Source organism: Lissotriton helveticus, chromosome 8 (genome assembly GCF_964261635.1).
Source record: "Lissotriton helveticus chromosome 8, aLisHel1.1, whole genome shotgun sequence".
NCBI lineage: Eukaryota > Metazoa > Chordata > Amphibia > Caudata > Salamandridae > Lissotriton > Lissotriton helveticus.
Genome location: NC_136069.1, coordinates 1,525,995,408 through 1,526,016,632, shown reverse-complemented (window position 1 = coordinate 1,526,016,632; position 21,225 = coordinate 1,525,995,408). Strand labels below are relative to the sequence as shown.

The 21,225-nt window shown below is 43.4% G+C and overlaps 1 protein-coding gene across 1 annotated transcript in view; it reads right to left on the bottom strand.

Annotated features, from left to right (window-relative positions):
- Nucleotides 1-21,225, bottom strand: part of PAK1 (p21 (RAC1) activated kinase 1) — a 406,732-nt gene that overhangs the window by 111,357 nt on the left and 274,150 nt on the right. The window contains exon 8 of the mRNA XM_078658509.1: nt 20,028-20,205. Coding sequence (XP_078514635.1) covers nt 20,028-20,205 — 178 coding nt within the window. The remainder of the gene's footprint in view (nt 1-20,027; nt 20,206-21,225) is intronic.

Here is a 21,225-nt window from a genome sequence, read left to right as displayed (position 1 = left end):
GCTCCAGTGGATTTTGAGAAATTAACGTTCAAAAAAAGATATATATCTGTAACAGCGGACCGGGCAGCGCTCCAGTTCGCGTACTTTTCGCGTTACGGAGCTTTGTGAAGCGAAGCTGATTGGTTCTCCGGCGTCTGTAAACATTCCAAACAGTCCGTAGCGGCTGCCATCTTGTCTCTCGGTAGGATCGAGAGACAAGAGGAGGCCAAAGCGAAGGGGCAAATGACCATAAGGGGGCATAGTAGATCCTCCCTGACCCCATAGGTTTGATGTGGAGGCTTTAAAAGGGCTCCGCGGGAAAAAAAAAAAAAAAATCGTTTTTTTGGTGGGGTGCGCCCGGTTAGCGTAACGGGAAGCGGACTGGGGAGCGTACTACAAGGAAAGAAGAATGATTGACTTTTAACTTATTGTATGTTTATAGACTTTTTTGTAACTTTTTATTCTGCTGAGTGACGTCTCGGACTATCTCCACGGGATGCAGTCCCTACCATCTCGGCGTTTAAGCCCAGGGGGACCGGTAGTGTGGGAGAGATAACGGGGCATATTATCAAGGGGGTTTATCTCCGCCTTTGTGAAGCGAAGCTGATTGGTTCTCCGGCGTCTGTAAACATTCCAAACAGTCCGTAGCGGCCGCCATCTTGTCTCTCGGTAGGATCGAGAGACAAGAGGAGGCCAAAGCGAAGGGGCAAATGACCATAAGGGGGCATAGTAGATCCTCCCTGACCCCCTAGGTTTGATGTACCATTTTGCCAAGTTTGGTGTAATTCCGTTCAGCCATTCAGGCTGTAGACGTATCTAAATGTCCTATGGAAAATTGCATGGGGAAACACATTTGAAAGCGTTGAAATTTAGAACCAATTAAAATGTTACTTTGGTTTTGTATTTGTGTGTGATGAAAGTTAATTGGTTATGTATATATCTAAAATGAGAGGAAACCACAGCCATTTTGTGATACTACTGTCTGAGGTACATTTGTGAGGAATTTTTGGTGCTCAATTTCTGGTGTTTGATTTACACAGTACTAACGCTTCTCCTACTTTCAAAAAGGTGAGTTGTTAATTTGTAAGGGGAACTATGTTGTACACTTTAAGATAATTTGAAAAATGTTTTCTGTTATTTATTTACAGTCCTTCTGTTATACTAAATACTTGATAAAGTTAGTTTTATATTATGTATTACTAAAAACGATAAATGAAAGTGATTATTTTTTTCTGCAATTTACAGCAAGAAATTTCAAAATAAACTGGATCACAATGAAGAGACCGTGGCAATTTCTTTTGAATTATCCACTACATTTATTGAAATTGACAGCACCAATAATGAAATATTCTCACAAGGAGGAGATGACTTGAATGATTTTTTTGATCAATCTCTTGACGGCGAATTTATCGAATGTTTGGAGACTATAGAGTTACAAGAATCATCATTGCAGACTTTTCATGAGGAGATTCCTGATGAGGACATGTTACCAGTTCTTTCAAATTATGAAAATTCAGAAGAATAAATTTATATTTAGAAATCAAAAATTGTTTGAGACATTATTCATTTTTATTTTTAATTTATGCGGTTGTAGCGAAGTGATTGTAGTATAAAATGAGACTTATAGTATAGAGTGCAACTTTTTTATGTTACATAGTAAGTTTACTCATATTTACTTCCCTTCTCCCACTATATTATCTCCAATGTGTATTTGACATCTCTTCTTCATCTCCGGCCTCGACCGGTAGTGTGGGAGAGATAACGGGGCATATTATCAAGGGGGTTTATCTCCGCTTTTTTGGCTTTAAAAGCCAAGAAAGCGGAGATAAAATTATCTCCGTATTACCTAGCTGTCGTTAACACCAGTTAGCGACCGCTAGTAGGAGATAGCGACCATCTTGGGCCCTACTTTGCATGTCAGTGATATTTATCACTAATGACATGCAAAGTGGGCATGCCAAGATGTTAGCGACTGGAAACAGTCGCTAACATCGCTATCTCCTATTACCAACTTTTGGAGATATTCGCGCTAAGCGCGAATATCTCCAAAAAGTAACTCCTGCCCTGAGCAGTTCTTAGCCATGTTATCCAATGGGAGGTGGATAACATGGCTAAGAGCATTAGCTCGGTAATGCATGAATATCGCTGACTTTTCAGCGATATTCATGCATTGCGGCCGTTTTTTATCGCATTTGCGATAAAGCTTGATAATAGCAAGGTTTATCTGCGATAATTTCTGACGATGCTTAGCGGTAAAAAATTCGTTGCTAAGCATTGTTAGCGATAAATATCGCTTAACTTTGGTAATATGCCCCAACGTCTGTTAACGTTCGATTCGAAGGAAATCAGGAAGTGTTGAAAAACATTGTCTGCGCCATCTTGCCTTTTTTCAAATGCCACACTTTTGTCGTGCACGGCAGCCATTTTAGATGCCTTGACCAGACCCACTCTCTGCACGCTGTCGATCCGTAGCATGGCTCCCCACCCTCGCAAGCATCTCCCCCAGGCACTGGTCACCCCCGCTCTCTGTCTTATGCATGGGCAATAAACCTCCCCCCATCTGCGCTGCTCTTCCCTGAGAATCACACTCTGTGCCCGCCCGACACCTCCCTTTCGCCCTATTCACTACCGCACCCTCTGACACTCCTCTTCCTCTGTGTCCGATTGTCCAGGCCGGTCCCAGGCTATCAGCTAGCCCTGCAGATGTAGTTTATGGCCCCAGCTGTAAAGAATCACCCCTCTTCAAAGGAGTTATCGTAGATCAAGGCCCACACCCGATGAGATCCGTCACACCACACGCGTTTCTACTATCTGAAAACCATCCTGTATTGTGATTGGGGAGGGGACCGAGCCTGAAGCGGAAGATTCCAGGGATGACTCTTTGTACATCAAAGTTTTTACAATTATGTGTCACATTAAAAATATATAGCACTCCAACAAAGTAGTAGGAATATAAAACTTTAATAACTTATAAATATATACAACAAAACAAAAACAGTAAAAACATTTAAACATTTTTAGGGAAAAAGAAGGAACAATGGTCAGTAGCGGTCGGTTGTGCGAATAGTCCCAAGGCAGCACAACGTCCAGATTTCTGGACGGCACCCAGGTGATGTTGCCTGGGTGCCGCACTGATTTGGGTATCCGGCGTGGGTCGTCCCGGGGGGTGGGTCGTCAGTAGCGGCCTGTTGTGCGAATAGTTCCAAGGCAGCAGAACGCGCTGAAATGTGGATGGCACCAAGGTGATGTCCAGTAAGTTGCCGCCCTCCGAATAACGGCGTGGGGCGCCCTGGGGGGGGGGGAGGGGGAGGCAGTCCAAAGTTCCGTTATAAGGGCAAAGGAAAGGATCGGTGGTTTGAACCATCAGTCAAAAAGGGGAGGGGGTGCAACAATTTTTCCTACCGGGTCACACTGTGCTTTCATCGGAACTGATCCGAACTGTGGTCTGCAGGATTCTAGTCATTCAAACTGAGGCTGGCGCCAGCATGGGAGCGCCGACGTCCCGCGGCTACAGTTTCGTCACTCCACGGGCGATCATGGCAGTCATTCCCCATCGGGGGTGTCTGCGGGGGTCGGGGACTCCCGCGGCTCCTCTAGAATCTTCAAGGTCGTGGAGGACTACGGTGGTGGAGTCAACCAGTGACCGGGCCATTTCTTTATGCTGGGCCCGCTCTTGCCAGGTCGACCGCCATTTTGAGAGTTCGGTAGCTACCGGCGATCGCGGGGTCAAATGAGCGGACGGGCTCCACCCTGCCGGGCGAGACGTTGCAGCATGGCCACAGTGGAAGAACCCTTTTCCGGGCGCCTGGAGCGCTGAGGGTGCAGCTGGGAAGCCTCCACCTGGGGAGGCGGGAGAGGCCTGTTCGCACCGTCTCTCCCTCCCAGTGCACCCCACGGCATCTCACTTGACATTTGTTATGGCCGGACCAGGCGATGAGGACGGGGGGGGGGGGGGTCGGAGGCATGTGCAAGACATCCCCCCCAGTGTTGTCGCAGCCATTATAAAAGAAAGAAGAAATGTCCCGTCCGTCTTTGGGCCGGACCTCCGGTGGATGGCGGCCGGACGCCCTTTGCTCTGGCCCCATGAACGGGTTCCTTGGCTCATCCGGTGGGGCAGACCTTGGCGTGTGGTGCCTCTCCTGGGCCTTTCGTGCAGTGGCCTCTCCACTCCCAGGCCCTCCATGGATGCTGGCCCAGACTGGGAGAGAGAGGGTCTAACCTGCAATTCTCCAGGGTTACCGCCACCGCGGCCAGATCCCGTCGGCCTCGGCCTCTGGTTGATGGTGGCCGGACTGGGAGAGGGGAGGGTCGAGGACACAGACATTCCCCCCCTTGCAACTCTCCAGGGTTGTCGTAGCAATCCCCCTGGCCGGGTCCCATTGGCCTCGGCCTTTCCTCCGGCTACACCCTACGTGATGATCTTCTGCCGACGGTTGGCAGCAGGACCCGCCTTATATGTGTTGCTTCCGGCTGGGCGTAGCCGCAAACCTGTTGCACTTTGGAAGTTTCCAGAATGGGGCGGATGTCTGCTGACTTGTATCTTTCCCAGTTTGCCGTTATTTGGGCGTGGCAGGCGATGGGACAGACACGTTTTGGGGCAGTGAGGGGCGATGAAGCCTCGTTGCCTTGTGGCCGTTGCAATGTCACACTTGGTTTCTCTTACTGTTTTCAGGTTTCTTATTACGGGCTTACTTCTAACGTTTCTTGTTTCTAGGACAATAATAGGTTTTATCATTACGTATTGTTATTGTTACTTTGTTTGTTATTTAATAAAAAGTTAATCAGTGGCCTACTGATTTTCGTTTTCCTATTCCTTTCTTTCCAGGTTGTTTCATGCTAAAGTTTCTGTTAACAGGATACAGTGATCACTTCGTTATTATTGCATATGTCCTTTTCACTAGGGGTGCTCTCTGGTCGGGCCAGATGACCTATCTCTAGTAAATGGTCCGGGTGAAACAGGTGCATCAATCAGTGGGGAGTAGATAGGCATGACAGATTACAACAGGGGACAAAGGTCCGCATTACCTACCCTTTCACTACTTGCAAAGATTTTCCTACGTTTATTTGCAAACAGGGAATACCTCCAAAAAGAACCAATTCCCAAACAGTCAATGTTCGGGCAAACAATCAATCAATGAGGAACGAAATAGGCACGATGTGTTAAAGGTTTGCGTTACCTACCCTTCACTATCTGCAAAGGGAGAGAGAATATTCCTATTCTTCCCCGTTTGCAGGCAGAGAAGATCCTTAAGAGAACCAACTTCGAACAATTCAATGCTCGATTCAATAAATCAATCAATGGGGAGAAAAATAGGTATGACGGATTACAATGGGGACAAAAGTCTGCATTTACCTATCCTTCACTATCTGCAAAGACTAAACAGAGTATGGCGATTATGTGCTTGTTTGCAAATGCTTGGATAACAATCAATCAAATGGAGAGAGAAGCAGGCACGACGGATTACAACGGGGGCCAAGGCCTGCGTTAACTACCCTTCACTATCTGGAAAGAGAGTACTCCTAATAGAAATGAGGGGGGGGGGGCAGCATTGAAAGCAGATCAGTGTGCATAAACACGAAAAAAAAAATTCTTACCACGTACTTGACAATCGACAGCTTATGATATTTGCTATTAAAAAAACCATTGAAATTCACTGAAAAAACCATAGGTTATAGACCATATATAGTTAGGAATTAGCATTTACAAAACCTTGAAAATTCACTGAAAAAACCATAGGTTATATCCCATATATAGTTAGGAATTAGCATTTAAAAAACCTTATTTTACTCACACAAAACCATTGAAATTCCATATATTAGTTAGTTGCACTAACTATATATCGCGCACCCGCAATCCACTGCTGATGTCACATATTACATCATTCATGACATGGTCAGTGACATCACTGATGACATCACTGATGACATCTCAAATGACATCACTGATGACATCACTGATGACATCTCATTTGACATTACTGATCACATCACTGATGACATCATTCATGTGATGATACGATGAACCTCTTCAGACTCTAATATAATCTTAGATACACTCAGTGTAAACAGACACTCACAGACTGTCACTCATCCATGGAGTTACTCACACACCTAGTCAGTCTTGCAAAGAATCAATCACACCTCCATTTCCTCAACTATATAGTTATACACACCTTACTTATTGAAACATATAATAACACATATTTACTCTGTTATACAATCCCTGATACAAGTTCACAATAATCCATACAGCCACTCACACATTCACTGGCTCTTATGCACAGTTATTTATATATGTCAACTATCACATGTACTGTGTTTTACATATGTACTTACTTTGACATGTAGCACTGAGATATCCATTCACTCACCAATACACTCATGCACACAGTCAACCTCCCATACAGCTGTTTCCACATGCACTTTTGAACCCATACATCTAGTGAATCAACTGCTCACACATCTATGCACAGAGTCATACACCTCCCAGCCACCCACACACACACTCAGTCTCCCATACAAATACTTGGGCAACCAATCAATAACCCATATAGTTACTCATTTAGCTACTGATCAACACATGCATCAGATTACAGAACAACAGACACAATAATGCACAATTTAAAACAGTTTAGTCACTAACCCATGCACTCAGTGAGACACATTTAATCACTCACTTATACAGTCAGTCATGCACCTACTAAATCCTTCATCCAGACACTTATACATCCACTCATTCTTCAATATGTAAGACATATTTTAACTTTACAGAAACATACAGTCACTGGATGTTGTCATCAGTGATGTCATCAGTGATGTCATTTGAGATGTCATCAGTGATGTCACTGACCATGTCATGAATGATGTAATATGTGACATCATCAGCAGTGGATTGCGGGTGCGCGATATATAGTTAGTGCAACTAACTATATATGGAATTTCAATGGTTTTGTGTGAGTAAAATAAGGTTTTTTAAATGCTAATTCCTAACTATATATGGTCTATAACCTATGGTTTTTTCAGTGAATATATATATATATATATATATATATATATATATATATATATATATATATATATATATATATATATATATATATATATATATATATGTCTACAGACAGATGTATATGATGTATAGAGCTCTCCACCTAAACTTGAGAACTACACAGTGTTCTCTGCTTCTTTTTTGCATAATTTATGCATCACTCGATGATTGAAGTGGTGTTGTTTTGACAAAGCCATACCACTCTGAGAAGCTCTACAAGAGCGAAACACGTGTCAGGGGTTGCTTTTATTCATTTTGGGCTTGGTTGGTTGGTATTTTACCAATCCAAAGCGGTAATATTGTGGCAGGAGTGGTAAAGGCCTTCGTCATTTTACAGCTCAGCATTGATGGCACTGTGTTAGTACTATGCTTAAAAACCTTGCTGTAGATATGGCAAAAGACTTTGGGCCAGATGTAGGTAGGCATTTACCGGTCGGTAACGGCCGAATTCGGCCGTTACCGACCGGTAAATGCAATTTGAGATGTAGGGCCCTGTATTTTACAGAATCGGTAAATTTACCGATCGGTAAATTTACCGATTCTGTAAAATACCGAGTCGGTATTTTTACCGATTCGGGAAAATTGATATGTAGGTGGGACTCTTCTGAGTCCCACAAGCATTAAAAAAATCGGTATTTTACCATCAAATACTATTTGATGGTAAAATACCGATTCTGGTGTGCATGCACATGTGTGCATGCACACCTATGCCATATGAATGACAGACCTGCCCTTAGGGCAGGTATGCCTGCCACATGGCACCCGAGCCTCTTTTGGGGGTGCCAGAGGGTGTCAAAGCGACACCCCTGCACCCTTGTGACATTCGGTATTTACCGATTCGGTAAATACCGACCAGTAAATGCCCAATCATTCCTATGGGCTTCAAAGCCCATAGGAATGAATGGGCATTTACCGGTCGGTATTTACCGAATCGGTAAATACCGAATATTTCCGATTCTGTAAATGCACATCTGTATTTACCTACATCTCGGTACTTATATTTTACCACTTCTTAAATACCGAATCGGTATGATTCGGTATTTAAGAGGTGGTAAAATAAAATTACCTACATCTGGCCCTTTGTCCCTTTCTATCTCTGCGAAGATGGCACTGTGCTAATCCTATGTTTGAAGACTCTGATAGAAAAACAGACATTTGAGGTGAGCAAATTTAGAGTCTCGCTGGTTTTGAGGGTGATCTATACAGGAGCTGCTTTCCACCTAAACCTGAGAACTACTCCGAGTTCTCTGCTTGTTTTTTGTATATATGTATGTATGTATGTATGTATGTATGTATGTATGTATGTATGTTTATATATATATATATATATATATATACAAATGCAATAAAGAAGCAGAGAACTCTGGGTAGTTCTCAAGTTTAGGTGGAAAGAAGTTCCTGTATAGAGCACTCAACACCAGCGACACCCTAGATTTTCTCACCTCAAAAGTCTGCTTTTTTATCAAAGTCTTCAAGCATAGGATTAGCACAGTGCTATCCACACCGAGACAGAAATGGACAAAGTCTATTGCCATTTCTACAGCAATGTTTTTAAGAATAGGACTAGCACAGTGCTGTCCTTGCCGAGCTGTAAAATGACAACAGCCATTTATCACTCCAGGCACAATATTATAGCTTTGAATTGGTAAAATACCAACCAAGCCAACCTAAAATGAATAAAAGAAACCCCTGACACAGTGTTTCACTCTAATTAGAGCTCTTCAGAGAGGTATCGCTTGAGAACTACCCAGAGTTCTGCATAATTTATTCATCACTCTATGCCTGAAAGGGTATTTTTTGGGCTTATACTGGGTGCTCCCGTGTTTCTTGACAAAACTATCTTCAATCCAAGCAATTTCCCCTAGTATTCTGCATTATCGGGCACTGGAGATTGAAATCCGAGGCACTGTGGCAAGGTTTGTGGTATGGCGACAAGATACTCGAGTCAGGAGGCAAAGTAGGAATTGTTTTGTAGGTTGGAAAATCTGGAGACTTGGAATGGACAGATGCCAGTCTCAAAGGATGAGGAGCTTGTTTGGGAGATCAGGAGACAGGCAGATTATGGACAGGTATAGAGAGGAGGCAGTACTTAAATTGTTTGAAGTGGAGAGCAGGTTTGCACGTGTTGAAAGGTTTCAAGAAGGTGTTGAAATGTCAAGCAGTATTGAAGAGGATGAACAAAGGGTCTGCAGTGGCATACATAAATCGATTAGGTGAGACCAGGTCAGCGCACCTTTGGCAAATTAATTGTTTTTTTTTTTGTTTAGAACACAAAATAAGTACCAGAGTAGAGTATTTACTGGGTCATATGACTACTATATAATTTCAGTGTTTGGAAGCTAGCTGAGAATTGTTTCAGGAGGATAAGCATGGAGTGGGATCCTCTGAAATTGGATCTATTTGCATGCAGGTTCGCTTTTCACAAGCATGGCCATTTCAGTTGGATACCATATCCAGTGCGATGGCAGTGGGCGCATTTCAGCAGAGTTTGTTGGGAATTCTAGCCTAGGCTTTTCCCCTATTTGCGATGATTCAGAGAGTTCTGCTGAAGGTGAGGAAAGGGATGGTTCCGTTGGTATTGGTGACTCTTCTTCGGGTGTCCCAAGCTTGGGTTTCCAAGAATTCTGTAATTGGCTTGCAAAATGTATTTTCTAATTTCAGCAAGGAAAGGTTTAATAAGGAATGGAGAAGGAGAGGAACATCCGCTGGTGCTGTCAAAGGTCTTTAACCTTCTTGTTTGGAAGGTGTCAGGAGATCTGTGTGATTCTCAGGTCTTTCTGACAGGGCTGTTGAGTTGCATGAGGAGTCATAGGCCCCAGGCACAAGATGCAGATATAAGATAATTTGGAAAATATATGTTTGTTGGTGCCTGGTGAGGGGTCTGGATCCCGTTGTGCAGATAGTGAATTTGCTAGTAGAACAGTTTGAAAAAGGTCTTCGCTGCAGAACGATGAATTGCTATAGATCAGCTATTTCAGCAGAGCATTCGCAGGTTGATGGGAAGTCTGTGTGAAGACATGTTATGGTGTGCAGAATAATGAAAAATATTAGGTTAAAGAGGTCTCCTAGAGCTAGATGTGATGTCTTGTGGGATGTGAACTTAGTGTTGAGTTTGCTACAATCCTGGCCAGTCAATAGGTATTTGGATTTGAAAGGTTTCCCTTGAAGTTAGCATTATTTTTATGTTTGACCTACCATTGAAGGGTTTCAGATGTAGAAGCTTTGGAGTTAAGTAACAGGATTTATGGCCCAGATGGTGTCTTTTTTTAGTTTTGGAAGAGAGCCAAAACTATGATTGAGTCGAATTTGTATACACCGTTTGATGAGTGTAAGAAACTTTGTGTGGACCAACAATCATATGTGACTGTTGTCTGGAGGGAGTATTTCCAACACTCAACTCCACAAGCCAAACTACTACCATCAGAAGAGGCGGGAAGGCAAGGCACTGTTCCACTGGCCCCACACTGTGGCGGAGGCTGACCGCATACAGCAGGTCATGGGGGTGGCAACTTTCAGAGATCTTGTTACCGTATTCCTAGACCACACTATGAAACATGCCGCACCCACACTGTGAGCATCACACAAGTCACAATCGCAAGTGATTGGGTGTGTGTGTGTATGTTTGTTCAAAGGCCTTGCACTCTTGCGCCCAACACCAAGACTCACCTGCTTCGCAAGCAGCACCACTAGGGCAGTGGTTGTGGCGATGGGTGCCACAATTTTCCCCAGCGGCCGCGCCTGTGATCCATCGTATGAGAGTCTTCTGCTCATTAAGAGTGGCGCCAGAGGCTGAGAAGCCAAGCGGCATGTTTTAGCTCAGCCTGGGCCTTTGGCTCTGAAAGTGTTATTGACTGCCACTGAGCCAGTGGTAAATACAATTTTTTTATTAAAAAATGTGTATTCTTTAGTATTTTGACTTCTTTCACTTTAATATATTAGATGATATCACTGCACTAAGTGTACATGAATATAGGGGAGAGTATTATTGGGGAACCCCCCAAACCTCCATTAAAAAGATATATGTATGTATACATTTTTAAGTGTATAGTCATTTATTTTTATTTTAAGGGAACCCCCGTCCCTTTTTTTTAAAAACATGTTTCCTTCTTCCCAACCCCACCTTTTTTAACTTTCTGATACCCTTATAAATTGACCCCTTACAACCCTATTGAGTTACCCATCCCTGACCCCTAAAACCCCTTACTACCCAATACCGTTACCCATCCTTGAACCTTAAAAACTCCTTACGACCCTGTACTCTTACCCAGCCAGAGTGGTAAAAATCTTTTAATACCCCATACCCTTACCTAAACCCCAAAAATGTCTCACTACCCGTACCCTTACACAGCCTTGAACATTAAAAAACTCCTACACCCTGTACTCTCCCCCACCCTTAAACCCTAAAAACCCTTTAACGCCCTTACTCCCCTTGGTCACTCACGAACCCTAAAAAGTAATTTCTACCTAGTATCCTTACCCATCACTAATCCTTAAAAACCACTTTAAAACTCTTACCACTCTGACCCTTGCCAATCCCATACCTCTTAAACCCTCTTTTGTTAAATGACCTAATAACTATGGCATTTAAAAAATATATGTTTGTGGCAAAGTACTGCGCAGTCCTGAAGGGTAAAGACCATTGAGTTAAGGTATAGAATAGGTGCTATTTGAATTTATACTGCACCACCCCCTTCTGCTCAGATAATGAGAGTCAATTGTTCTGTGCCACCTATATAAATTATTTACTGTTGTTAAACATGGACAACATTATTGTCTATTAGACCATAATGTAGAGGTTTCAATCAATCAATCAATCATAACACTTGTATAGCACGCTACTCACCCGTGAGGGTCTCAAGGCGCTTGGGGGAAGGGGTCCGCTATTGCTCGAACAGCCAGGTCTTGAGTTGTCTCCTGAAGGCGAGATGGTCCTGGGTCAGTCGAAGGTGGATGGGGAGGGAGTTTCAGGTCTTGGCTGCCAGGTAGGAGAAGGATCTGCCTCCGGCGGTGGCTCTTCGGATGCGTGGTACGGCGGCGAGGGCGAGGCTAGTAGATCGTAGCTGGCGGGTGGGCGTGTGGAAGGTCAGGCGGTTGTTGAGGTACTTGGGGCCCAGGTCGTGGAGAGACTTGTGTGCGTGGGTGAGGAGCCTGAACGTGATTCTCTTGTTGACGGGGAGCCAGTGCAGGTCCCTCAGGTGGCCGGAGATGTGGCTGCGTTGGGGGATGTCCAGGATGAGTCGGGCCGAGGCGTTCTGGATGCGTTGGAGGTTTCTGTACAGTGTGCATCTCGAACTGAACAATTTCAAGGTGCTCTAAAAATGTGATGGAAAAGCAGGCACAGTGTAGAAAAGAAACTGCATAGAGTCACCCACTTTGGTCAATCTGGAATGGATACCAGGTACTTTGGGTCAGGCCCTGCAACTAGTTTTTGCCCAGGGCCCCATGAAAGCTTCTGACTGGTCTGCAACTCGGGAGTTTTGAATAGGTGACAGTCTTCTCACTGCTCCATTACTTGGGACATTTCCCTCAGTAAACAATAACAGCTGTAAAGCTGGCCCTAGTGTGTGTGGCGACTCAGGAATGGCAAAGGCACTGAGCAGACTTGTGATACCCGGTTTGGCCCGGACCAATCAGATTCCGAGCAGACAAAGGGAGGCTGCAGTGTCAACACTGAAGATGCCAAATGACAGCTAAAGCATTTCTGAAAATAAATAAAACCCAATCAGGTTTTCAATGATCATGTGCAAAACGTATTTGCTAATAGCTAATCCCGCAGTGCTGGTGGGCATTAATTTGGACTGAAACCAGCTAAACAACATGGACCATGTAACTATCTGAATAAATAAACTGTCAATAAATGTGGGGCTGATGCCAACAGTTCAAAGCCACCGGGGTACGTGCCACAGAAGCCATCGATATGGCCCCCACTGTCCGGACAAAAGGCGCAACACACCAAATGTATGTGCCCTATTCACAATGCCCCTGACATTAATTGTGTGAGAGGAAAATTGCAACGCAACGTCACCGTGGGTGAAAAATACGGGTGTGAGGCGCGCTAACATGGTCGACTCTGGATTTATCTTCTTGCTTTTTTGAACTTTATAAATCCTTCAAAACGGAAGAAAAGAGTTTTGTAGAAGCCGACAGACAAGACACAAAGCCTGCAGTCGTCCTTCTGACGCATGGCGAAGGCTTTTGTGTTCCTAAATTGGGTGCGCTTTTTATGTCTACACAAAAGCTGTTGAGTCGTGGGAAGTCTGCAGCCCCCGGGCACCGGGTTCGAATCGCTCAAGTTCAAATTACCTTTGTTCCACTTGAGAGCGAAAGCATGACAAAGCATGACGAAGCTTTCGGCACCAAGACAGTCACAGTCAGAAGGCAGCTTCCAGGGGGTGTTTGTGGGCGCCACGCTACAGAGCGTCGCTGGCTTCCTGAAATCCGCGCGGTGTGAATAATGTACACACGCTGTGGGAATGCTGCAAAGTAGCAGGCACATTCATTTCATAAATAATTAATATCCTGTAAACTACTAATGACAGTGACCTTTCTAAAATCTTTTATGGGCTTAGCATCCTCATTTATGAGCTTCTCAATCTAATAGCGAAACAAGCATTGGCAAAGATAATCCCCCAGATACATCGAGCATCCATTATGCGATTCCTTATTAGCGAAAAATAAGGAATCGCTAATAAGGAATAGCAAAATGGTATGCAAGAAGAAATCACTTTAAAAATAGCGATTTCTTAAAATTCCTTAATTGCGAGTCGCAAATTGCGAGTCGCAATTAAGGAATACCTCCCCATTCATTCCTATGGGCCGAGAGGCCCATAGGAATAATTGAGAAGAATTTTCAATTTGCGAATCGCAATTAGCGAATCGCAAAATGAGAATGCGATTTCAAGGGTGCAGGGGTGTCCAAAGGACACCCTGTTGCACCCCTGAAATTGATCTGTGCACATATGTTGCGCACACACATGCCCTTAGGGCATGTGTGTGCGCAACATGAAACTTTGAAAAATGCACTTTAGTGCATTTTTCAAAGTTTTTGCAAATTACCATGAAGTTGTACTTCATGGTAATTTGCGAGCCCTGTTAAAGAAATCGCTATTTTTTAAACTTGAATGCATTGCATTTAAGGAATCTCAATTTGAGATTCCTTAAATGCAAGTAATCGCAATTTAGCGATTTCTCAATTTGCGATTTTTGCATTTGGGATGATGCATCCCGAATGCAAAAATACTGGTCGCAAAGGGGCAGATTCTGAGAATCTGCCCCTTTGCGACCGGTTTTTAGCTTCATGTATCTGGGCCAATGTGTGCAATTTTGTTTAATAGTGAAACGCTGTTGTGTGTTTTGTTTGCGTCTATGATGAAGATACAAGCAGTTTTTGTACAGTTTTAGAGGATAGACATCATGGCGTGGGCAGTGCTTGAATTGGAAAGAGCACAGAGCCAGTGCTACCAAGCAGAGCCAGCAGCGTAACATTACATGTGCATTTGTAAAGCGCACGTTCACCCGTGGGCATCTTGGCGCTGAATAACAGATCTTTACTGTTACCCAACTCAATGGTACTCACTTTATCTACCTCAGAAGGATGAAAGGCTGAGTGAACCAGCTGGAATCTGGACATGTGACTATGAGGTCAAACACAGGCCCCTGCAGTGGATGCATTAGTCCATTGAGCCACCAGACCCAGCTTGGACATGGTCAAACGACAACAGAACAGAAGGAGGCATCGCCATAGCCGCGGCTCGATGTCTACAGGGACTCCAGCAGCACACATTTATGAGGAGAGTACCAGCACTTTTTAACCATGTTAAACATGTACTCCGTGCACTAAGTGGGAGGGAAAAAGTGGGGACCCAATATGGGAGCAGCATAAAAAGCATCTTTAAGAAACCTTTAGAAGTTGTGTCGTCTACGTAACTAAAGGAGCAGCCTAATATAAGTTGCAGAGGATACTGCGCCTGACCGATTCATAGATAGAATCTTACTGGCGAAGGTATAATCAAAATTAGCAGGATATTTTGTTAGACAGTTTATCTAACACCATTATCATGGGCCATATCAAAAAGAGCACCTGACAAGTTAATTTTAAAGCCACATGACAATAGCTTGGTTATTTGGATGGAACAAAGTAGTACCTAGGGTCCTGTGACACCAATAATATAGCCTTCGAGCCTGTCATAGAGGCCTCTACTGGCCATTTAAGGCCCGCTCCACAGTTCGGCGAGTGCCTTTAACAAGGGAGCGGGCCTTTAACTGCCGTTGGAGCCCGCTACAGAGGGCTCTAAGGCTATTAGAACATTCCACCCCTTGAGGGTAGAATGTTCTAATTTGTAAAACTAAGGTCTCACGGAGCCAGAGGGGACTGAAATCTCCTTGGGGATCCGTGAGGCTTTTGTTTACACTAAAAGCTGTGGACAATCATTGGAATGTTGCTGCTCTGGGCTTCTACCGGCAATTAGAAGCCTGGAGCACTCCATTGTTTTCAATGGAGCTTCCAACATTCCAATGTTCTAATAAACAATAGTATCCCTTGCGTTGTGGAACTTGCGGTGCCAGCATATGAAAGGCAGAAGATGACCCACCCCTCCCATGTGAAAAAGAAACCGAGGGCTCTGGCTTCATGTACATTTTTAGGTCTAACTTGCCAGCACAGTTGTTGTCAAACATGTGATCAACCCAAAAAGAGCTTTCGTGAGTACTACAGAAAGCAGATTTGGCTCCGCCTACATGTTCGTAGCCAGGAGTATATTCTGAGCAGCAGACAATTTGTGCTTCCACAGACAAAACATGCTCTCCCCTCATGCAGCTGGGACTATTTTGTTTAATTATACAGCTGCCTAAGCTTGAACTTTCAGGGGCACACACACACACACATACAGCACTGTAAAGCTGCTAAAGTGTGTTAGATAAATAGATAATTTATGGTATTTTTGCCTCTGACAGCAGTACAGGTGGGAGGAAAGCAGACACGAGGGAAATACTGCAGTCCCAGCACCATCATCTTCCATCATTAACTTAAGACTTCGGCGTGCCCTTTGTGTTTGAGGGCAGTATGGGATGCCTAGGTCTACACTAATCTACATGGATATTTAGGTTTGCCTTGACAGTGCAACTGTCAGCTGACCTTATGTGATCAAAAAAAGAGCTTTCAGAGCACCTCCGAGAGAGTGGCTCAAGATCTACCTACATGTTGGTTCCTCTGATCACTAGATTAGACGGAGTCGAATCTGGATGTTTCTACAAAAAAACTGCTTGGAGTGCATGTTTTGGCTTGTGGCAAGCTTATACTTGATACAGCAGGACTGAGTTGGTTATGGTGGCGACTAATGATCATGGCTATGGGCCTGATCTGTTTATTATGAAACATTATGATAAAGACAATAGGCCTGATATATTTATTGTGAAAACATATATTAAAGGCAATACGCATTTAAGTGTGGATTGTTATTACTTCATATTAAAGCCTACAGATAGGTATTTTGTTTCATGGATTTTCACGGATTACAGTAGGAGGCAATGGCTTTGGTGTTGGCTACCTCGTGTGACAAACGGTGGATATAGAAAGTTTGCTGTGAGAATCCTTATTTGATTTACTTTAATAGGGCCAAGTTTGGGCCCACTTAACGCGCTGCATGTAATAGCACAAGGCGTACTGTTTTTGGAAGTCTCAGTAGAGTGGACACGGTCTAAAGGCTCACAATCTGACCAACACACTTACCAAGGCTCCTCACACGGATTTCCCTCTCCTGTGCCTTATATGTGGCTAAATACTCTGTTTTGTATAGTGTTAAATTCACCTTTCTGTGGCCCTTTGGCTCTATTGGGAGTTACAGGAGACCATTCTCTGGATATTGTGATTTTGCCCAATGGAGGATGCTCTGTAGAGGGTGTTGGGTCAGTGTCACCTTTTGTCTTATCCATGTGAGTGAACAGTCTGCACCAAATAGATATTTAGGGGAATGGCCAATGACGTGTGATTATGAGAAAGTTTTTGTGGTTACTCATTTTATTTAGTTCCAAATAAGCCCTGACATTGGAGGAGCAACTCCTCATTCAGTTTGCAATTTCTCTAGTGTAAACTATCCTAAAAGTGGGTACTGGCATTACACTGTAAACATATGCACAGTTAATGTTAAGAAGCTCTGTGTGCAATTTGGAATCAATGACTACCTAGAAGAACATACAAAAAGTGAGAAAACATAGGCTGATAATTTAAAGTCCTCAGGTTTCCTACAATCTTAAATAGAGCTATAGTTGCCTAGGGATTGGTTAAGTTGGCAGATGGTCATTAACAAGTCAGATATGCCTTTTATGAGGCTGACACAGAAAACTAGCTCAATGGGTTAATGTCACTGCTGCAGAGATCTATGTTTAGTCTGCAGCATCTATGCTGAAAACCTGCACAGAAGTCCTGGTACTGTGCCAATAAAATTATACCAAGGGCCTACTCCAAGGTGCTGCTAGCTTTGCTCTCACACTACTCTGCTCACATGGGTGAGATGGATTTTCAGACTGTGGCTATTAATCCTTGGGCTCTATTTTTTTATTGACAAGCTGCACATGTGCCCTGAGAGTAAAAAACAGCAAGTACTTTCAATGAATGTATATAGCAGTATTTGTATTCACAAACCACTTGGCTGGAGACCAGCCGAATGGTAAGAACCTTAAGGTGCGATAAAAGGCAATTTAAAGTAACACGCAACAGGATATGTAGTGTGTTGCGGAGAAAGGGTAACATTCCTTGTGGTTCCTTTTTCAATGTCTTTTTTAACTCTCTTTTACTAACCCTACATACAATTATAGTATATTCGGACGTAAGGTTGTCTAGAGTCAACTTTTACATGAGCACAATGCAGGCAGATAGGATATTCCGAATATGGGATGCTACAACAGTGGTGCAGCACACCAGTGCCAGAACTAGAATAAAACATACATTTAGACATACATGTTAATATTCACGTTCGCATGATGGTTTCGTAGTGACTAGATCTTCATCATGGGTCTGAAAAGCAGAATCTGGTATAGCTACTATCCACTACACCTGGCACGTACTGGAGTTACATCCTTCCAGGAGGATAACAGGAATGCTGCACACTGAAGTCAAAGTGCATTAGGGCTTTAACTGGGATTGGCACCTACATCTGGTTCAGTACGTAAAAGTTGACTGGCCCGGATTTGCTAGAACTCAATCATGCTTATGATCTTATCTACGTTTGATAAATGTTGAGGTTGGGAATAAACAGTCTTTGCCATAAACTATACTTTAAAAGGCTGCACAATATGGCTCATATGCTAGAAATCTAGGATGAAATGCCCAGGTGATCCACAATTTCTTGGATTCTCTAATACATAACAGCCAATTAAAAGTCGAGGGTTATTGTTTGGCAATCTAATTCTGTAAAGGATCCTACCAACCAGTAATCGCTAGTTACCCTTTACCTCCGAACTCGTCAACATGGGCATTACAAAATCATGTAGTAAGCAGCGGCCTTCATCAATTAAACAAGTTAAAACCTTCATTGCCTCATGTTAGCCTGGTGTAAAATGCCAAAGTGGGAGACAAGGAGGAGGCTATGTATCCTCAGCCCATCTACTTTCTTTATATTCAGCACTTCTAGACAAAATAATTTAGAGGCTGCAGACAGGGCCGGACCAGAAACACAAATCAGCTCAGGCAAAAAGGCTGCACAAACCTGTGTCACACTGGAAATGGGCCTGTCTGGCCTGGGCTCTGAGGGAATGGTGGGGCCATGGCAGAGCACCCTACTCTGAAACCAGCCCCTAGCCAGGGAAATGCCAGGGTGGAAGAATCAGTCTGGCACTGACTGCAGAGGGTACAGATGGCAGGGCTCCTGGCCATCGTTGCTCCTAGAATGAAAGACCAACTTTGATTGATGCAAAGATCCCTACACTGGCTCCCTATAACACACAGAACTGGGGCCAGCATTAATCATTTGATGGTTTGAGTGTCTTCAAGGTCTTACTCCTGCTTAGCTCAAAAAGAGAATCCACATCTATTCTTCAGAGCACAGCTTACATATCACAAACAAAGGACTACAGACGATTCAAGGCTATTTCCTTACATCTAATTGGGGCAGATCTTTATCTATTCAAGCTCGATCTTTCTAAAATCACACCCCTTTAGGAATGTGTTCAACCCCATGCATACCACCTTTACAGAGTACATAAATTACTTTCTTACTAACAAGGTTTACACCAGTTTAAATCCATGCCAAGACACCCTATGTGTTTGTTATGAAAACTTTCAATCCATCAATAAATCCTACATTCATGCAATTACACCTGGCTGCGTTGACAATGTGATCATCACTATCAGCAGTGCAGAATCACAGGGCATCAAGCTGAGAGCACTTAGAAGGCCACCTCTACAAGTGAATTAAATATGATAGTTATTTTTACATTTAGGGATAGACACCTAGCGGTTTCAAGAACTTGTCACAATTAAGGAAAATGTCCATTTAAACTAAAAATGCTATGTCAAGCCTGAAACAATGGAAACTGTAAAAATAAGCATTTAAATTAAACTATATATGTAAAAACCGTATATGTGAGATACAGGACCTATATCAATTCCTAATAGATTGTAATTGTGTCTTTGACTATTGGCAGAGTTCCGTAGATACATACTACAATATTTTTCTTCAACTATTTCAAGCTTATTATTAGGTTGTGTTACAGTGATGTACTTCATAATCAGAGACAGTTTAAATGTACAAATGGGACAAAGAAACGTGAATAAAGTGCATCACACAACAAAACATTTTTGCTCAGAAAATGAATGAATAAATTGAAATCTATAAGGTGCCCTACTACCAATGGTGTACAGGACAATTATTACAACCAAAACAACTCATCTTAATAGTCAGGAATTGTCCTTATTTCATAGCATTTATTCCCCTGCTTTCTCCATACTGTTTAAAGTCTCCAATTTATAGGATGCTCCAAAATAAAAACAGGAAAGGAAACTTACTTAGCTTTTCGAGGATCTCTTCATCTGACATTTTGGCCTTCTTCTTTGGCTTCTCTGCATTTTTCGTTACGAGGTCAGAAGGCGTTGTGATATTTTCAATTGAGGGCGAGATTGGAGAGGTAGCCACGTCTCTGGTCAGTGGGGCAGGGAGAGGCTCAATCACGGAGCGAGTATATATCTAGTATGGAAAGAAGAAAGTCAAATTTATGAAAGTTTCCATCCATAAATAAAGAAGGATTGGAGGAATGACTCTATAAGATATCTGGGGATTTAGGTTAGTCGCACTATGAATATTCTGCTTTGATGAAGTTGGCATGGTCGGAAATGGAAGGTTGTCTCTGCTAAAGATGCTTTTGCTACCCCAGATTTTAGGTCTCGCCTACTCAGCGCGCATGCGCTACATAGGCAAAAATACCTTTTGTAATCAATTCCGTTTTGCAGTTACAAACGTGCACACGTTGCATTGCCTTGAATGGCAACGCATGCACGTTTGGCGATTTCCTTGTGGGAGCGAGCTTACAGATGGTTTCTGCTCACTCACGCAAGGGAATCAGGCGCAGGCCCTCTCCCCTCCCCCTGCTGCCTCCTCCACTCCTCGTCAGCGCGAGGCGCGCGCCTGTTGTATTTGTTTGCGAATATTTCAGTGATCCCAGAGTGTTCATTTTTTCTGATGTTCAGACGAATCTGTGCATTAATGATTTGGGTGGGTGGTCAGCCCAGAGTAGCCTGGGATATGCTTGTACAACCATATGAGAAAGGGTAATTGGCTGGTCCTGATTTCCTGGTCTACTAACTGATTGCCCAGGACCAAAACATATTGCACTGCTTTTCTGATACTGGCCTTCAGTCCCATGTACCGATGGAGAGGGCATTAGCTCACCAAGTTTAGGTGATGGGATTTGTGTTAGGCAAAGTTTTGGTATTAAGCAGAGAGATTAATAGCTGTGCATTGGTGTAAGCGCCTGATAAACAAGATGGGAGTTAGATTGCCATACTCTTTAATGCTGCAATGTACGAATATTGCGGGAGTGACTTTTTTGACTCAAGTTCACAACCTTAACATTATGTACATAGGTGACCTCTTTGTGGCCAACCTGTTCATTACAATAGATGAATTTAAGAGCCGGGGAGAATGTGTGTGTGTGGAGTGGGAGGCAGCATACTGGACATCTTTGTATATTACAGAATTAAGCGTGAT